Below are 21,716 nucleotides of genomic sequence, written 5' to 3'. Positions count from 1 at the left end.
ATGTAGGTGCTGCTGGGGGGCCACATATATATTGTAGGATGTACGTGCTGCTGGGGGGCCACATATATATTTTAGGATGTAGGTGCTGCTGGGGGGCCACATATATATTGTAGGATGTACGTGCTGCTGTGGGGCCACATATATATTGTAGGATGTAGGTGCTGCTGTGGGGCCACATATATATTGTAGGATGTACGTGCTGCTGTGGGGCCACATATATATTGTAGGATGTACGTGCTGCTGGGGGGCCACATATATATTGTAGGATGTAGGTGCTGCTGTGGGGCCACATATATATTGTAGGATGTAGGTGCTGCTGTGGGGCCACATATATATTGTAGGATGTAGGTGCTGCTGTGGGGCCACATATATATTGTAGGATGTAGGTGCTGCTGTGGGGCCACATATATATTGTAGGATGTACGTGCTGCTGTGGGGCCACATATATATTGTAGGATGTAGGTGCTGCTGTGGGGCCACATATATATTGTAGGATGTAGGTGCTGCTGTGGGGCCACATATATATTGTAGGATGTAGGTGCTGCTGGGGGGCCACATATATATTGTAGGATGTACGTGCTGCTGTGGGGCCACATATATATTGTAGGATGTACGTGCTGCTGGGGGGCCACATATATATTGTAGGATGTAGGTGCTGCTGGGGGGCCACATATATATTGTAGGATGTAGGTGCTGCTGTGGGGCCACATATATATTGTAGGATGTACGTGCTGCTGGGGGGCCACATATATATTGTAGGATGTAGGTGCTGCTGGGGGGCCACATATATATTGTAGGATGTACGTGCTGCTGGGGGGCCACATATATATTGTAGGATGTAGGTGCTGCTGTGGGGCCACATATATATTGTAGGATGTAGGTGCTGCTGTGGGGCCACATATATATTGTAGGATGTAGGTGCTGCTGTGGGGCCACATATATATTGTAGGATGTAGGTGCTGCTGTGGGGCCACATATATATTGTAGGATGTACGTGCTGCTGTGGGGCCACATATATATTGTAGGATGTAGGTGCTGCTGGGGGGCCACATATATATTGTAGGATGTACGTGCTGCTGGGGGGCCACATATATATTGTAGGATGTAGGTGCTGCTGGGGGGCCACATATATATTGTAGGATGTAGGTGCTGCTGTGGGGCCACATATATATTGTAGGATGTACGTGCTGCTGGGGGGCCACATATATATTTTAGGATGTAGGTGCTGCTGGGGGGCCACATATATATTGTAGGATGTACGTGCTGCTGTGGGGCCACATATATATTGTAGGATGTAGGTGCTGCTGTGGGGCCACATATATATTGTAGGATGTACGTGCTGCTGTGGGGCCACATATATATTGTAGGATGTACGTGCTGCTGGGGGGCCACATATATATTGTAGGATGTAGGTGCTGCTGTGGGGCCACATATATATTGTAGGATGTAGGTGCTGCTGTGGGGCCACATATATATTGTAGGATGTAGGTGCTGCTGTGGGGCCACATATATATTGTAGGATGTAGGTGCTGCTGTGGGGCCACATATATATTGTAGGATGTACGTGCTGCTGTGGGGCCACATATATATTGTAGGATGTAGGTGCTGCTGTGGGGCCACATATATATTGTAGGATGTAGGTGCTGCTGTGGGGCCACATATATATTGTAGGATGTAGGTGCTGCTGGGGGGCCACATATATATTGTAGGATGTACGTGCTGCTGTGGGGCCACATATATATTGTAGGATGTACGTGCTGCTGGGGGGCCACATATATATTGTAGGATGTAGGTGCTGCTGGGGGGCCACATATATATTGTAGGATGTAGGTGCTGCTGTGGGGCCACATATATATTGTAGGATGTACGTGCTGCTGGGGGGCCACATATATATTGTAGGATGTAGGTGCTGCTGGGGGGCCACATATATATTGTAGGATGTAGGTGCTGCTGTGGGGCCACATATATATTGTAGGATGTAGGTGCTGCTGTGGGGCCACATATATATTGTAGGATGTACGTGCTGCTGGGGGGCCACATATATATTGTAGGATGTAGGTGCTGCTGGGGGGCCACATATATATTGTAGGATGTAGGTGCTGCTGTGGGGCCACATATATATTGTAGGATGTACGTGCTGCTGTGGGGCCACATATATATTGTAGGATGTACGTGCTGCTGGGGGGCCACATATATATTGTAGGATGTACGTGCTGCTGTGGGGCCACATATATATTGTAGGATGTACGTGCTGCTGGGGGGCCACATATATATTGTAGGATGTACGTGCTGCTGGGGGGCCACATATATATTGTAGGATGTACGTGCTGCTGTGGGGCCACATATATATTGTAGGATGTACGTGCTGCTGTGGGGCCACATATATATTGTAGGATGTACGTGCTGCTGTGGGGCCACATATATATTGTAGGATGTACGTGCTGCTGTGGGGCCACATATATATTGTAGGATGTACGTGCTGCTGTGGGGCCACATATATATTGTAGGATGTAGGTGCTGCTGTGGGGCCACATATATATTGTAGGATGTACGTGCTGCTGTGGGGCCACATATATATTGTAGGATGTAGGTGCTGCTGTGGGGCCACATATATATTGTAGGATGTACGTGCTGCTGTGGGGCCACATATATATTGTAGGATGTACGTGCTGCTGTGGGGCCACATATATATTGTAGGATGTAGGTGCTGCTGTGGGGCCACATATATATTGTAGGATGTACGTGCTGCTGTGGGGCCACATATATATTGTAGGATGTACGTGCTGCTGTGGGGCCACATATATATTGTAGGATGTAGGTGCTGCTGTGGGGCCACATATATATTGTAGGATGTAGGTGCTGCTGGGGGGCCACATATATATTGTAGGATGTACGTGCTGCTGTGGGGCCACATATATATTGTAGGATGTACGTGCTGCTGTGGGGCCACATATATATTGTAGGATGTACGTGCTGCTGTGGGGCCACATATATATTGTAGGATGTAGGTGCTGCTGTGGGGCCACATATATATTGTAGGATGTACGTGCTGCTGTGGGGCCACATATATATTGTAGGATGTACGTGCTGCTGTGGGGCCACATATATATTGTAGGATGTACGTGCTGCTGGGGGGCCACATATATATTGTAGGATGTAGGTGCTGCTGGGGGGCCACATATATATTGTAGGATGTAGGTGCTGCTGTGGGGCCACATATATATTGTAGGATGTACGTGCTGCTGTGGGGCCACATATATATTGTAGGATGTACGTGCTGCTGTGGGGCCACATATATATTGTAGGATGTAGGTGCTGCTGGGGGGCCACATATATATTGTAGGATGTAGGTGCTGCTGGGGGGCCACATATATATTGTAGGATGTAGGTGCTGCTGGGGGGCCACATATATATTGTAGGATGTACGTGCTGCTGTGGGGCCACATATATATTGTAGGATGTACGTGCTGTCCACATTTAATTATATTCTTTCATTTTGAGAAAAGTTTTGGATTAGATTAGGTGTAGATTAGATTTCTTTATTTGTACCCGCAGGTAAATTTGTCTCGCATTCTTACAAACAATAATAAATACGTAAAAAAAAAAAAAACATTAAAAAAGCTACACAAATCGTCATCATCCCCATCATTATTTTGTGCTGCCCCATAAAGTGCATGAAGTTAAATGGCCACCCTCTAAGTGCATGGCATCAGTGGCACTGTTCATTATATTATCATCTTCATCAACATCATCATCAACATCATCACCATTGTGAACATCATTATCAACATCATCATCATTCACATGAACATCACCATCACCATCATTATCATCATCACCAACATTATCAACATTATTATCATAATCATCAATATCTACATCAACAACACCACCATCAACCACATCATCATCTTCACCATCATTATCAATATCATCATCAACGTCAGTATCAACATCAACAACACCATCATCAACATCATTATCAATATCATCATCGTCAGCATCATTATCATCATCATCATCGTAGCAAACATCAACATCGTTATTAACATCACCATGATCATCATCATCAACATCATTATCAATATCATCATCAACACAATCATCAACATTATCAACATCATCAACAACATTATCATTATCATCAACATCATTGTCATCAACAGCAACAGCAACATCATTATTAACATCACCATCATCAACATCATTATTAACATCACCATCATCAACATCATTATCATCATAATCAACATCATTATCAATATCATCAACACAATCCTCAACATTATTATAATCATCCTTAACATCATCATTATCAACATTACCAACATCAACATCATTATTAACATCAACAACACCATCACCAAGATCATCATCAACAACATCATTATCAACATCATCATCATCGTCACCAACATTATCAACATCATTAACATCACCATCATCATCAACATCAATGTCAATATCATCAACACAATCGACATTATCAACATCATCATTGTCAACATTACCAACATCATCATAAACGTAATCATCATCATCATCATCATCATCATCGTCACCAACATCATTATTAACATCACCATCATTAACTCATTGTCAACATCATTATCAATATCATCATCATCACCAACATCATCATCAACATCATTATTTACATCACCATCATTAACTCATTATCAACATCAGCATTATCAACATCATTGTCAATATCATGAACATCATCATCGTCACCAACATCAACATTAACATCATTATTAACATCACCATCATCATCATCATTATAATCAACATCATTATCAATATAATCAACACAATCAACATTATTATCATTATCAGCATCATCATCATTATCAACATCATTATCAATATCATCAACATCATCATCATCACCAACAACATCAACATCATTATCATCATAATCAACATCATTACCAATATCATCAACACAATCAACATTATTATCATTGTCAGCATCACATCATAATCATCATCATTATCAATATCATCATCAACATCATCATCAACATCACCATCATCAAAATCATTATCATCAAAATAATATTCAACATCTTTATCAATTTCATCATCATCACAAACATTAACAAAACCATCATCAACAACAATATCATTATCATCATCACCAACATGATCAAATTTATCATCATACTCATCAATATCACCAACATCATCATCATCATCATTAACATCACCATCAACATCAGGATCATCACCATCATCAACATCAGTATCATCACCATCATCAACATCAGTATCATCATTATCATCAACATAATTATTAACATCACTATCATCAACATTGGTATTGTCATCATCATCATGCTCATTATCAACATCAATATCATGCTCATTATCAACATCAATATCATGCTCATTATCATCATCAACATCAATATCACCACCACAACTATCGTTAAGGATCACCTAGTTCTATTATCTCCCTCCCCCACCCAAAAACTCTAGTGTGGAAATCTATACATCTATATATATATATATATATATATATATATATATATATATATATATATATATATATATATATATACATATATATATATATATATATATATATATATATATATATATATATATATATACATATATACATATATATATATATATATATATATATATATATATGTGTGTGTGTGTATATATATATGAATTCAAAAGTAAATAATAAATTATTGGAAATACATTGAAGGGAAATTGATTTGATTGTCTTGAATTTAATTGAAATAAAATATAATTAAACTGAATTACATTTAGATTTTACTAAAAATAAAAAAATAGTCTAATAAATAATAAATGTTAAATGAATCCTCTGGGACATAACTTACTCACCATAAAACAAAATAATATGTAAATACAGTAAATCATCATTAGCACTCCTACAAATATATAGGTAAGTACAATTCACATTAGATTTATTAGGACTAACATAGTTTATATATATATATATATATATATTACTTTAGACAACTTTAATTGATACATTGTTTTTTTAAGCCTGTTTTTCTCCTGTAAAATGTCATAATAGGCTTTTATGGTCTCAATGAGTCTGACCTGGATAGAAGCTTCCGGCTGCCTCACACCACATTCATCGGAGGAGGAGAGACCACTCTCACGCTTAGAGAAGTCATACGGAGACTTGAGGTACTCTTGTTCTTACACATTTGTTATGTACTAGCAATGAAAATTTAACATTTATGATCATATTTCTTTGATGAAATTCATCATTTAGTTCCAACAGATATGCTATGTTTTGACTCTTACTTCCAATAGATATGATATACTTTGACTTTTAGTTCCAATATATATGACATGCTTTGACTCTTAGTCCCAACAGATATGCTATGCTTTGACTCTTAGTTCCAACAAATATATTATGTTTTGACTCTTAGTTCCAACAGATGTGTTATGCTTTGACTCTTTGTTCCAACAAATGTGATATGCTTTGACTCTTAGTTCCAACAGATGTGATATGCTTTGACTTTTAGTTCCAATATATATGACATGCTTTGACTCTTAGTCCCAACAGAAATGCTATGCTTTGACTCTTAGTTCCAACAAATATATTATGTTTTGACTCTTAGTTCCAACAGATGTGATATGCTTTGACTTTTAGTTCCAACAGATGTGATATGCTTTGACTCTTAGTTCCAACAGACGTGATATGCTTTGTCTCTTAGTTCCAACAGATGTGATATGCTTGGACTCTTAGTTCCAACAGATATGATATACTTTGACTCTAAATTCCAACAGATGTGATATGCTTTGACTCTTAGTTCCAACAGATATGCTATGCTTTGACTCTTAGTTCCAACAGATGTGATATGCTTTGAGTCTTAGTTCCAACAGATATGATATGCTTTGAATCTTAGTTCCAGCAGATAGGATATGCTTTGAATCTTAGTTCCAACAGATATGATATGCTTTGACTCTGAGTTCCAACATATATGAATGCTTTGACTCTTAGTTCCAGCAGATATGATATGCTTTGACTCTGAGTTCCAACATATATGAATGATTTGCTTTGACTCTTAGTTCTAACAGATATGATATGCTTTGACTCCTAGTTCCAACAGACATGATATGCTTTGACTCCTAGTTCTAACAGACATGATATGCTTTGAATCCTAGTTCCAACAGATATGATGTGCTTGGAAATGCATCACATGCTTGCCCGGTCCCTCTGTCAAATGTCAAAAGCCCATGTGGCCCCTGAGCCAAAATGTTAGCCCACCCCTGATCTACAGCAACATCTTAGTTGTATAAACCACATTATGGAAAAGAAGTGTAACTGGCAAAAAGGTGAGGACTTAAAGGGGTGCCTTGAGGAACGCTTCAGTTATATGAATCACAAATTTGGACCCCGGTGTTTTATGTTTGCTAACAAGGTTAGTATGTCAATGCAAGGGTCTGCCAATGTGTTCACTCTGGTCCAAGTTCCTCCACACAACAGGAGAACTCGTGTCTTTTTAGGAATTCCATGCAAAAAATGTTGTCTCCCAAGGTTTGAACTGAATTTGGGGGCCAATATGCGTCATTTCTAGGCCGCATTTGGCCCTCAGGCTGCCAGTTGAATAGACCTGTCCAAAAGTGTTCAATATCTCCTGACGCAGCGAAACCAATTCAAAACTGATCTGCTGCTTCAACAAAAAAATACAATAAATGGGCAAAATGTTGTGTGAATTTGTGAATTATATTTACATAGCACTTTTCTCTAGTGATTCAAAGCACTTTGACATAGTGAAAGTTCATAAAAACAAATGTCTTCAGTAATAATGACCAACTTGAAAATACAGTTACATTATAGGCCTAAACATTTACTAAAAATAAAGCAAAGGTTGTATTTAACAAGTATTTTTAGTATTTTTGGCCAACATTTTGAATAGTAACGCTGTGTTTGAATATTTGATGATATTTAATACCACTAGATGGAACCAGAGTTTGAGAAGCACTGTGCTTAAGTGTATTAAAATGCCTTCGAACTTGATAGCAGACACACATCTACTAAGAATATGCCAATGTGATCATTTAGCACGCGCAGGGTGATTCATCAAAACTATAACTGTTCTGCGTCCTTATTTAGCATGCCCACTTGTAGTAAACACAATTCTATAGTTTGGGACTTGGTAGATCATGCCCTATAACTTTAGGTATAATATGACTTAAAGGGACAAGTGTTTTAGAAATGCGGCCATAAAACTGTCACAATGACGGCCTTCATAGCGATGCTAAATTAGCATGAGCTGAATTAGCTCACTGCTAAACCGTACTAAAACTGTTACAAAGGACATGTCGACTCACCACAAAGGGACAAAGTACAATCGTGTTGTATCCATTGATTTGGAGTGTTTATGAGCATCCATTTTTGAATTCCCCAGGCGTCCTACTGCGGTCATGTGGGAGTGGAATTCATGTTCATCAACAACGTGACCCAGTGTCAGTGGATTCGTCAGAAGTTCGAGACGCCGGGAGCTATGCGGTTTGCCAACGCTGAGAAGCGGACGTTGCTGGCACGCCTCATCAGATCAACACGGTCAGCTCAGCTCCATTTTTGCGACGATAGCACTGCCATTTGGTGCACCGTATTATACGGACTATCAGGCGCATGTAAAAAAAAATGTTTTCCTCAAAACTGGACAGTGCGCCTTATAACCCGCTGTGCCTAATGTATGGAATAATTCTGGTTTTGCTTACCGACCTCAAAGCAATTTTATTTGGTACTTGGTGTAATGGTAAAGTGTGACCAGTAGATGGCAGTCACACATAGGAGATAAGTGTAGACTGTAATATGACTGAAGTAAACAACACCAACATTTTATATGTTCCATTGAAAATATAGAACATTACACAAGGCGCTGAAACATCTATCAAAATATTTTAATACGACTTTGGTAAGCTATGAAGTCGCGCCGCTTGATGGAGTGAAGTGTGAAGTCAATTATATTTATATAGCGCTTTTTCTCTGGTGATTCAAAGCGCTTTACATAGTGAAACCCAATATCTAAGTTACATTTAAACCAGTGTGGGTGGCACTGGGAGCAGGTGGGTAAAGTGTCTTGCCCAAGGACACAACGTCAGTGACTAGGATGGCGGAAGCGGGAATCGAACCTGCAACCCTCAAGTTGCTGGCACGGCCACTCTACCAACCGAGCTGTACCGGATTGTCTGCGCATTCAACATACAAGTATTGCGATGAGGAGGCGACTTGTCCAGGGTGTACCACGTCTTTTGTCCGAATTCTGCTGAGATCCAACAACCCCCAAAAGGGGGCAAGCGGTAGAAAATGGATGGATGGATGGATGGATGGATGGAAACACACAAGTATAGCGGGGTGGTATAGCTCGCTTGGTAGAGCGGCCGTGTCAGCAACTTGAGGGTTGCAGGTTCGATTCCCGCTTCCGCCATCCTAGTCACTGCCGTTGTGTCCTTGGGCAAGACACTTTACCCAGTGCCACCTACACTGGTTTAAATGTAAAAATTAGATATTGGGTTTCACTATGAAAAGCGCTTTGAGTCACTAGAGAAAAAGCGCTATATAAATATAATTCACTTCACTAATTCACAAGTATTATTATGGTGTGTGTATAAAGTAAGACATATTATCTGGCGTTTGCTTTTGCAATATTGTGCAAAAGCAACGTTTCTTGCCTTCTGGAACCTGCTGATCTGTATTTGAGATCTGCATGAATTCTGAAAAATTGCGCGCGTCCGCCTTTGTAGGCTTATTCTTTTTCCTCGTATCTTCTTGTTATGAGACATTCATCCTCTGCTGTTGCCATTTCTAATATAAAGTCATGTCAAGTTCTCACTTATATCTGTCATTAAACTGGCCATGAAAGCGCTAAAACATACCGGTATAGTGACTTTACGTTATTCACCCAAGGAGCTTTAGTTATGAGAGAGTTCCGGTTGGAGGGTTTTTCACGGGACTAAATTCCGGCCTCGTTGTTGTTTCGGGTTGAGGAGATGCTGCACCGTTTTTGATTGGAGTTTGATTGATCGATTGATTGAAACTTTTATTAGTAGATTGCACAGTACAGTACATATTCCGTACTATTGACCACTAAATGGTAACACCCCAATAAGTTTTTCAACTTGTTTAAGTCCGGGTCCGCGTTAATAAATTCATGGTAGTAAAGTCTGAATGTCATTTAAAACAGTTAGCGCCATCTTTTGACACTTCTTCCACTCCCGTCCTTGCACGCTACACCGCTACAACAAAGATGACAGAGAAAAAAAAATGAAATATGACTCACTTTGTATGTGAAAAAAGCTTGAAAATAGACCATTCATCAGCAGTGCGCCTTGTGTTCCGGTGCGCCCTATGGTCCGGAAAGACGGTATTTGTCAGAAAAACACAGCAGAGGTCAGCTTCAATGGGTGGAATTGGGGGTTAAATCAGCAAAAATGATTCCCGGGCTCGGCCACCGTTGCTGCTCACTGCTCCCCTCACCTCTGAGGGGGTGATCAAGGGCGATGTGTCAAATGCAGAGAATAATTTCGCCACACCAAGTGTGTGTGTGACAATCATTAACTTAACTTATCTTAAGGTGCACCTGTCCTAAATTGCTGTCATGACTGTTAACGAGCAAGCCTTTCCGTAGATTTGAAGACTTCCTGGCCAGGAAATGGTCGTCGGAGAAACGTTTTGGTCTGGAAGGCTGCGAGGTCCTCATCCCCGCTCTGAAAACCATCATTGACATCTCCAGTGCCGCCGGCGTCGACAGCGTGATCATGGGGATGCCGCATCGGTAAATATACGTCACCGGTCTTGTCATTAGGGTTGACAAATTCCGGGAATATTCAAAGTTGGAACCTTTCCATGGGAATTAATGGGAAATTAATGGGAAGAAATATGCAACATGCTAGACCTTCCAGCGTGATTATTAGCTAAAACAACCTAATTTAATGCAATCCATCCATCCATCCATCTTCTTCCGCTTATCCGAGGTCGGGTCGCGGGGGCAGCAGCCTAAGCAGGGAAGCCCAGACTTCCCTCTCCCCAGCCACTTCGTCTAGCTCTTCCCGGGGGATCCCGAGGCGTTCCCAGGCCAGCCGGGAGACATAGTCTTCCCAACGTGTCCTGGGTCTTCCCTGTGGTCTCCTACCGGTTGGACGTGCCCTAAACACCTCCCTAGGGAGGCGTTCGGGTGGCATCCTGACCAGATGCCCGAACCACCTCATCTGGCTCCTCTCCATGTGGAGGAGCAGCGGCTTTACTTTGAGTTCCTCCCGGATGGCAGAGCTTCTCACCCTATCTCTAAGGGAGAGACCTGGAAACTCATTTGGGCCGCTTGTACCCGTGATCTTATCCTTTCGGTCATGACCCAAAGCTCATGACCATAGGTGAGGATGGGAACGTAGATCGACCGGTAAATTGAGAGCTTTGCCTTCCGGCTCAGCTCCTTCTTCACCACAACGGATCAGTACAACGTCCGCATTACTGAAGACGCCGCACCGATCCGCCTGTCGGTCTCACCATCCACTCGTGAACAAGACTCCTAGGTACTTGAACTCCTCCACTTGGGGCAGGGTCTCCTCCCCAACCCGGAGATGGCATTCCACCCTTTTCCGGGAGAGACTCGGACTTGGAGGTGCTGATTCTCATTCCGGTCGCTTCACACTCGGCTGCGAACTGATCCAGTGAGAGCTGAAGATCCCGGTCAGATGAAGCCATCAGGACCACATCATCTGCAAAAAGCAGAGACCTAATCCTGCGGTCACCAAACCGGAACCCCTCAACGCCTTGACTGCGCCTAGAAATTCTGTCCATAAAAGTTATGAACAGAATGGGTGACAAGGGACAGCCTTGGCGGAGTCCAACCCTCACTGGAAATGTGTCCGACTTACTGCCGGCAATGCGGACCAAGCTCTGACACTGATTAATGCAAATTCAGTAGAATGTCGACCCTGAACTGTGCATTCCTCTATCACATGTGCAGTGCATTTATCCATCACATGCACAGATAATTCCCAGCATGCTTCACACTACAGCAGGACTATTGAGGCCACACTAGTATTTGAGCCCAATGACTTCATCCAGTCAGGTGAGTTTTGATGACATTACTGGGGTAAATATATGTGATGTATAGTATTTAAGTGTAATAGAGGTGTAATTGCTTCTTACTGTATGACATGTAGACTACTCCAGCAGACTTCCACTCAAGCTAACTAGCTGTTCCTGTACTTGTAATAGGATTTTGGGGCCAATATCTCTAGCTAGCTTGGTTTGTGTACCACCACTGTCTCATAATGAACCGAAAATATTTCTCCGTTAGTCGTGATGCTAATTTTCTCAATGTTAAATTCTATTTGTGAAGGTCTCTTGCATAGTGGGTTCCCCTGAGACCGACAGAATAAAGGAGACAGGTGATTACAAACCTCGTTTCCATATGAGTTGGGAAATTGTGTTAGATGTAAATATAAACAGAATACAATGATTTGCAAATCCTTTTCAAGCCATATTCAGTTGAATATGCTACAAAGACAACATATTTGATGTTCAAACTCATAAACTTTATTTATTTTTTTGCAAATAATAATTAACTTAGAATTTCATGGCTGCAACACATGCCAAAGTAGTTGGGAAAGGGCATGTTCACCACTGTGTTACATCACCTTTTCATTTAAAAACACTCAATAAACGTTTGGGAACTGAGGAAACTAATTGTTGAAGCTTTGAAAGTGGAATTCTTTCCCGTTCTTGTTTTATGTAGAGCTTCAGTCCTTCAACAGTCCGGGGTCTCCGCTATTGTATTTCACGCTTCATATTAAATGGGTTAAACAAATAAATGTGTTGTACTTGTATAGCGCTTTTCTACCTTCAAGGTACTCAAAGCGCTTTGACACTACTTCCACATTTACCCATTCACACACACATTCACACACTGGTGGAGGGGGCTGCCATGCAAGGCGCTAACCAGCACCCATCAGGAGCAAGGGTGACGTGTCTTGCTCAGGACACAACGGACGTGACGAGGTTGGTGCTAGGTGGGATTTGAACCAAGGCCCCTCGGGTTGCGCACGGTCACTCTCCCACTGCACCACACATTTTCCATGGGAGACAGGTCTGGACTGCAGGCGGGCCAGGGAAGTACCCGCACTCTTTTTTTATGAAGCCACGCTGTTGTAACACGTGCTGAATGTGGCTCGGCATTGTCTTGCTGAAATAAGCAGGGGCGTCCATGAAAAAGACGGCGCTTAGATGGCAGCATATGTTGTTCCAAAACCTGTATGTAGCTTTCAGCATTAATGGTGCCTTCACAGATGTGTAAGTTACCCATGCCTTGGGCACTAATGCACCCCCATACCATCACACATGTGTAAGTTACCCATGCCTTGGGCACTAATGCACCCCCATACCATCACACATGTGTAAGTTACCCATGCCTTGGGCACTAATACACCCCCATACCATCACACATGTGTAAGTTACCCATGTCTTGGGCACTAATACACCCCCATACCATCACACATGCTGACTTTTGAAATTTGCGTCGATAACAGTCTGGATGGTTCGCTTCCCCTTTGGTCCAGATGACACAATGTTGAAATGTGGACTCGTCAGACCACAGAAAACTTTTCCACTTTGCATCAGTCCATCTTAGATGATCTCGGGCCCAGGGCGTTTCTGGATGTTGTTGAAAAATGGCTTTCGCTTTGCATAGTAAAGCTTTAACTTGCACTTACAGATGTAGCGACAAACTGTATTTAGTGACAGTGGTTTTCTGAAGTGTTCCTGAGCCCACGTGGTGATATCCTTTAGAGATTGATGTCGGTTTTTGATACAGTGCCGTCTGAGGATCGAAGGTCACTGTCATTCAATGTTGGTTTCCGGCCATGCCGCTTACGTGGAGTGATTTCTCCAGATTCTCTGAACCTTTCGATGATATTATGGACTGTAGATGTTGAAATCCCTAAATTTCTTGCACTTTGAGAAAGGTTGTTCTTAAACTGTTTGACTATTTGCTCACGCAGTTGTGGACAAAGGGGTGTACCTCGCCCCATCCTTTCTTGGGAAGCTGTTTTTATAGCCAATCATGGCACCCACCTGTTCCCAATTAGCCTGCACACCTGTGGGATGTTCCAAATAAGTATTTGATAAGCATTCCTCAACTTTATCAGTATTTATTGCCACCTTTCCCAACTTCTTTGTCACGTGTTGCTGGCATCAAATTCTAAAGTTAATGATTATTTGCAAAAAAAAAAATGTTTATCCGTTTGAACATCAAATATGTTGTCCATCCATCCATTTCTACCGCTTATTCCCTTTAGGGGTCGCGAGGGGCGCTGGCACCTATCTCAGCTACAATCGGGCGGAAGGCGGGGTGCACCCTGGACAAGTCGCCACCTCATCGCAGGGCCAACACAGATAGACAGACAACATTCACATTCTCATTCACACCAATTTAGTGTTGCCAATCAACCTATCCCCAGGTACATGTCTTTGGAAGTGGGAGGGGCCTATCCCCAGGTGCATGTCTTTGGAGGTGGGAGGGGCCTATCCCCAGGTGCATGTCTTTGGAGGTGGGAGGAAGCCGGAGTACCCGGAGGGAACCCACGCATTCACGGGGAGAACATGCAAACTCCACACAGAAAGATCCCGAGCCTGGATTTGAACCCAGGACTACTATTGTGAGGCAGACGCACTAACCCCTCTGCCACCGTGAAGCCCAAATATGTTGTCTTTGTAGCATATTCAACTGAATATGGGTTGAAAATGATTTGCAAATCATTGTATTCTGTTTATATTTACATCTAACACAATTTCCCATCTCATGTGGAAACGGGGTTTGTAGATAACCGGTCCCAGCTGGGCAATCTACTCACCTGTCAGCTGGGCTTCAAAGCCGGGCCAACTTTGAATAATCAAAAAATGGTCAATATTTACAAAGCTTTACTTCCCTTTGAAAATTTACCGGGAACTTTCCACCCTTTTTGCAACCTTACCTGTCATCGGACCGCATATCGATATTCCAATCTTTGCTTCCAGGGGTCGACTTAACGTCTTGGCCAACGTGATCCGTAAGGACCTGGACCAGATCTTCTGTCAGTTTGACCCCAAGTTGGAGGCGGCGGATGAAGTGAGAGAGCCTGCGGACGCCGTGACGCATTTGGAAGATACTTAAATGTGTCGTGTCGCCTAAAAGGGCTCCGGGGACGTGAAATACCACCTGGGAATGTACCACGAGAGGATAAACCGTGAGACGGACAAGAACATCACGCTGTCCCTCATGGCCAACCCCTCCCACTTGGAGGCGGTGGATCCCGTGGTGCAAGGCAAGGCCAAAGCTGAGCAGTTCTACAGAGGAGACACGCTGGGGAAAAAGGTCCGTCATGCTGGCAAAACGACAAAGTATGTTTTGGACTTTGTGTCAAGGAGTCGTTGACCTTTTTTTAGGTGATGTCCATCCTGATGCACGGCGACGCTGCCTTCGCCGGGCAAGGTGTGGTCTACGAAACTTTCCACCTGAGTGAGCTCCCCTCTTACACCACACATGGTACGGTCCATGTGGTCGTCAACAACCAGGTAACAGGATCACACTCCTGTGGGAACCGAGAAATTAATTAATTAATCAATCCCTGTCCAAAGAAAGGCACATACCGCATTTTTTTAATGGGGGAGTTACAGCTTGTTTGGTAGAGTGGCTGTGCCAGCAACTTGAGGGTTGCAGGTTCGATTCCCGCTTCCGCCATCCTAGTCACTGCCGTTGTGTCCTTGGCAGAGGTGGGTAGTAACGCGCTACATTTACTCCGTTACATCTACTTGAGTAACTTTTGGGATAAATTGTACTTCTAAGAGTAGTTTTTATGCAACATACTTTTACTTTTACCGACTTAAACAAGTTGAAAAACTTATTGGGGTGTTACCATTTAGTGGTCAATTGTACGGAATATGTACTGTACTGTGCAATCTACTAATAAAAGTATCAATCAATCAATCAAGTATTTTTATAGAGAAGAAACGCTACTTTTACTCCGTTCCATTTATCTGCAATCAGGTCGCTACTCGCTACTTTTTTTATTTTTTATCGATCTGTTAATGCACGCTTTGTTTGTTTTGATTTTGTCACATGCATTCAAAGTAGGAACTACGCATGCCTGCGTTTCACCAATCACATGCAGTCACTGGTGACGTTGGACCAATCAAACAGAGCCAGTTGGTCACGTGACCGTCACACGTAGAACCCGACATGTTGAAAAACTTATTAGGGTGTTACCATTTAGTGGTTAATTGTGCGGAATATGTACTGTACTGTGCAATCTAATAATAAAAGTTTCAATCAATCAATCAAAAGTGTAAAGGAAAAAAGACACATTTTATTTCAACCGTACTTCCCGTCAAAAGCCTAAAGACTGATCGCACAGTTCCTGTCTTCACAATAAAAGCGCCGCTCCATCGCGCCTGCGCTAACAAAATAAGAGTCTCCGAAAGCCAGCGCAAACAAGCTAGCAAGCTACGGAGTTTGCCGCCAATGTATTTCTTGTCAAGTGTATAAAAACGATTATGGAAGCTGGACAAATAAGATGCCAAAAACCAACGACTTTCATGATGTACTGGACAGGAAGGAGGAACTTTTTTTCTCCTCCATTTGAAAACCTGAACGTTATCAGCACTATACTGTCTGATTCTAATCAATACAAGTCAATACAAGTCATCCGAATCAGGTAATACAACAACATAGGTGTGTGTGTATATGTATATATGAGGTAGATCACCTCGACTTGGTCATTTATTAAGTAATTGATTAAAGTTGAAAAACTTATTGGGGTGTTACCATTTAGTGGTCAATTGTACAGAATATGTACTGTACTGTGCAATCTACTAATAAAAGTTTCAATCAATCAATCAATCAATCAATGCCTACTGAGCCTATGGTGCTGTTAAGTTATTGTGGCTCAATTTGCCTTAATTTTTTTTAATTTGATTATATATTATTATTTAACATATAATATTGTTTTAGTTGCTTAAGAGATATTCCTGGCTCTGAATTTGCTCATTGCTATTTTTATGTTTTTGTGCATTATTTGTTGCCGTAATCAGGTTACTCAGTACTTGAGTAGTTTTTTCACAACATACTTTTTACTTTTACTCAAGTAAATATTTGGGTGACTGCTCCTTACTTTTACTTGAGTAATACATCTCTAAAGTAACTGTACTCTTACTTGAGTACAATTTCTGGCTACTCTACCCACCTCTGGTCTTTGGGCAAGACACTTGACCCACCTGCTCCCAGTGCCACCCACACTGCTTTAAATGTAACTTAGATATTGGGTTTCACTATGTAAAGCGCTTTGAGTCACTAGAGAAAAGCGCTATATAAATATAATTCACAAAATTCACTAATTGAAGTACATTTAATTGATTGAATACCATTTTGTGCCACTTTTTTAATGACACCAACATGTGTTTACAACTTTGCTTCCCCGTTTCCATTAGAAATAGTGTATTTTTATTATTCATTATTTTGTATTATTATTTTCTTTTTTTTTAATTCTAAAATTAAATTGAAAATGTGAATTTTAAATCCATAATAAACTTCTTGTATTATTTTGGAAAAAAAAAAAAAAAAGAAATAGAGAATATAAGACATTTTATTAAATTCTAAATCAAAATTTACAGCATGATGTCCAAAAAGTATTCAAATAAATATACAATTAGATGAATTAAATAAATATAAACATGAAATAAAATAAATATTTAAATAGAAATAAGTGTACAATTAAATAAAGATAAGCATGACAAACAAGAATACACATGAAATAAAATTTAAAACATTTTAAAATAATTAAAAAGAACATGAAATTAATAGACAACAGTTTAAAAGCCTACTGAAATGAGATTTTCTTATTTAAACGGGGATAGCAGGTCCCTGGTAAAAAAAAAAATGTTTCTGCTGTTACCTCAGAAATTGCCTGTTCAGATGTTATGATTGTGGCTCAGAGATTTGTATGTAGATTATATTTATTTTCCATAACAAACCGGATAACTTAAATACCCTGGCAGTGGCAATAAGCTTAAATGTTTGTATTTACATTTTTGGAGTTGATTTTCATAAAATATGCTATTTAACTGCTACTGTTTAACAAGGACTGATTTAAATTGTGTTTGCACAACAAATGTTTTGGCGCTTTTGTTCATGTGGGAGAATATTCCAATAAAGGTGCACTACACACTACTTTTGAATTCATTATTGGGCTTTGCGTTAATCGCGATTAATCAGAGAAATAGTGCGATTAACTTCGATTAAAAATTTTTATCGTTGCCCAGCCCTAGTTTACATACAAATAAATAAATTGGAGATACATGTTTTTGGATGGAAGATTTGTTTTATTTTTTGATTTGTTTTCATTTGACTATTTCCAGATTGGCTTCACCACAGACCCTCGGGTGGCTCGCTCGTCTCCTTACCCGACCGACGTGGCTCGAGTGGTCAACGCCCCCATCTTCCACGTCAATGCCGATAACCCCGAGGCCGTCATGTACGTGTGCGGCGTGGCTGCAGAGTGGAGGAACACCTTCAACAAGGACGTCGTCGTTGACCTTGTCAGGACCCCAAAATGATACAAGTGTTGTTTACTTCATCATCACAGGAGTCTGAAAAAGGAGCAGACTTCTTTAAATGCAAGACGGCCTAAATGTTTTGTTTTCCAGGTTTCTTACAGGCGCTTCGGCCACAATGAAATGGATGAGCCCATGTTCACTCAGCCGCTGATGTACAAACAGATCTGCCGGCAGGAGCCCGTGATGAAGAAGTACTCTGACAAGCTCATTGCTGAGGGAGTGGTCACGCTGCAGGAGTTTCAGGTCTTTATTTCCCATTCCTATCTACAAGAAAATAAGACACAACTGTATAATCATCCAAAAATGACATGGTAAAATGAAGAATTAAGATAGAAGTGGAAACATGGGTTCTATAGGCCACACTCTACAAAGCCCGTTTCCATATTGTCAGGCTTTCCTCTGACAGTTTGACTACGTTTTAATTTTTTCCTCTGCATTTGTTTGTTTCCTCTGTGTTTAGTATTTCCTGTCCTTAGTTCCTGTCTAGTGCTCTTATTTTGGTTCGGTTTCCTGTTTGTCTCCCTTTGTCCTGTTTTCACTCAGCTGCGGCTGATTGGCATCTGGTCACACCTGGTGTCAATCAGCCCGCTCCTATTTTACCTGCTTTGTTCCTCCAGTCAGGGCTGGATCATTGTATTGTCGTGTCAATGTCATTTTCTACTTGTCAGTCCTACTGGTCGTGTGAATGCAGCGTAGCGGTAAGCTATATTTGGTAGATGTTTTGTAGCTTACTGTTTTTTGTTCCCTGCTTCCGATTAGTTTGTTCATAGCCCTTAGTTTGTTATATCCGCCCATGTGCATGCTTTTTGTTGTACCCTTTGTTTGTTCTAGTTGTAGTATTAAACTATGTTTTCCCATTCAATGCCTGCCTCCATCTCTGCATCTTGGGGTTCGTCACCAAATAACTGTGACGCATATGAGTTGGGAAATTGTGTTAGATGTAAATATAAACAGAATACGATGATTTGCAAATCCTTTTCAACCCATATTCAGTTGAATGTGCTAAAAAGACAACATATTTGATGTTCAAATTGATGAAAAAATTGTTTTTGCAAATAATCATTAACTTTAGAATCTGAGGCCAGCAACACGTGACAAAGAAGTTGGGAAAGGTGGCAATAAAAACTGATAAAGTTGAGGAATGCTCATCAAACACATAGCTCGGTTGGTAGAGTGGCCGTGCCAGCAACTTGAGGGTTGCAGGTTCGATTCCCGCTTGTGCCATCCTAGTCACTGCCGTTGTGTCCTTGGGCAAGGCACTTTACCCACCTGCTCCCAGTGCCACCCACACTGGTTTAAATGGAACTTAAATATTGGGTGTCACTATGTAAAGCGCTTTGAGTCACTTGAGAAAACCGCTATATAAATATAATTCACTTCACTTCATTTGGAACACCCCACAGGTGTGCAGGCTAATTGGGAACAGGTGGGTGCCATGATTGGCTATAAAAGCAGCTTCCATGAAATGCTAAGTCATTCACAAACAAGGATGGGGCGAGGGTCACCACTTTGTAAGCAAATTGTCAAACAGGGGCGGCATGGCATAGTGGGTAGAGCGGCCGTGCCAGAAACCTGAGGGTTGCAGGTTCACTTCCCACCTATGGACATCAAAGTCGCTGCCGTTGTGTCCTTGGGCAGGACACTTCACCCTTTGCCCCCGGTGCCGATCACACCGGTGAATGAATGATGAATGAATGATTGGTGGTGGTCGGAGGGCGCAAACTGGCAGCCACGCTTCCGTCAGTCTACCCCAGGGCAGCTGAGGCTACAGATGTAGCTTACCACCACCAGGTGTGAATGAATGATGGGTTCCCACTTCTCTGTGAGCGCTTTGAGTATCTAACAATAGAAAAGCGCGATATAAATCTAATCCATTATTATTATTATTATTACAGTTTTAGAACAACATTTCTCAACCAGCTATTGCAAGGAATTTAGGGATTTTACCATCTACGGTCCGTAAAATCATCAAAAGGTTCAGAGAATCTGGAGAAATCACTGCACGTAAGTGATGATATTACGGACTTTTGATGCCTCAGGCAGTGCTGCATCAAAAACCGACATCAATGTGTAAAGGATATCACCACATGGGCTCAGGAACACTTCATAAAACCACTGTCAGTGACTACAGTTGGTCGCTACATCTGTAAGTGCAAGTTGAAACTCTACCATGCAAAGCCAAAGCCATTCATCAACAACACCAAGGAACGCCCCCGGCTTCTCTGGGCCCGAGCTCATCTATGATGGACTGATGCAAAGTGGAAAAGTGTTCTGTGGTCTGACGAGTCCACATTTCAAATTATATTTGGAAACTGTGGACAGAACAAAGAGGAAAATAACCATCCGGATTGTTATAGGCGCAAAGTTGAAAAGCCAGCATGTGTGATGGTATGGGGGTGTATTAGTGCCCAAGGCATGGGTAACTTACACATCTGTGAAGGCACCATTAATGCTGAATGGTCCATACAGGTTTTGGAGCAACATATGTTGTCATCCATGCAACGTTATCATGGACGCCCCTGCTTATTTCAGCAAGACAATGCCAAGCCACATGTTACAACAGCGTGGCTTCGTAAAAAAAGAGTGCGGGTACTTTCCCGGCCCGCCTGCAGTCCAGACCTGTCTCCCATGGAAAATGTGTGGTGCATTATGAAGCGTAAAATAGGACAGCGGAGACCCCGGACTGTTGAAGGACTGAAGCTCTACATAAAACAAGAATGGGAAAGAATTCCACTTTCAAAGCTTCAACAATTAGTTTCCTCAGTTCCCAAACGTTTATTGAGTGTTGTTAAAAGAAAAGGTGATGTAACACAGTGGTGAACATGCCCTTTCCCAACTACTTTGGCACATGTTGCAGCCATGAAATTCTAAGTTAATGTTTGTTTGCAAAAAAAAAACAAAGTTTATGAGTTTGAACATCAAATATGTTGTCTTTGTAGCATATTCAACTGAATATGGCTTGAAAAGGATTTGCAAATCATTGTATTCTGTTTATATTTACATCTAACACAATTTCCCAACTCATATGGAAACTAGGTTTGTATATTGATTAGTTTCCTGATTAGAATTTGTGAGGGGTGTGTTGTGATACATTTGTTCGTAAAAGTAAATGATATAT

General features: G+C 41.4%; 1 protein-coding gene across 1 annotated transcript in view; it reads left to right on the top strand.

Moving 5' to 3' along the window:
• Positions 1-21,716, top strand: part of LOC133558904 (2-oxoglutarate dehydrogenase-like, mitochondrial) — a 79,391-nt gene that overhangs the window by 19,087 nt on the left and 38,588 nt on the right. Inside the window, exons 5-12 of the mRNA XM_061910050.1 lie at positions 6,062-6,177; positions 8,412-8,566; positions 10,638-10,784; positions 15,026-15,116; positions 15,183-15,362; positions 15,434-15,562; positions 18,401-18,580; positions 18,689-18,841. Coding sequence (XP_061766034.1) covers positions 6,062-6,177; positions 8,412-8,566; positions 10,638-10,784; positions 15,026-15,116; positions 15,183-15,362; positions 15,434-15,562; positions 18,401-18,580; positions 18,689-18,841 — 1,151 coding nt within the window. The remainder of the gene's footprint in view (positions 1-6,061; positions 6,178-8,411; positions 8,567-10,637; positions 10,785-15,025; positions 15,117-15,182; positions 15,363-15,433; positions 15,563-18,400; positions 18,581-18,688; positions 18,842-21,716) is intronic.

This window comes from Nerophis ophidion, linkage group LG09 (genome assembly GCF_033978795.1).
Source record: "Nerophis ophidion isolate RoL-2023_Sa linkage group LG09, RoL_Noph_v1.0, whole genome shotgun sequence".
NCBI classification, from domain to species: Eukaryota; Metazoa; Chordata; class Actinopteri; order Syngnathiformes; family Syngnathidae; genus Nerophis; species Nerophis ophidion.
Note: the sequence above shows the minus strand (reverse complement) of the source record. Positions and strands in the feature narration are given on the sequence as shown.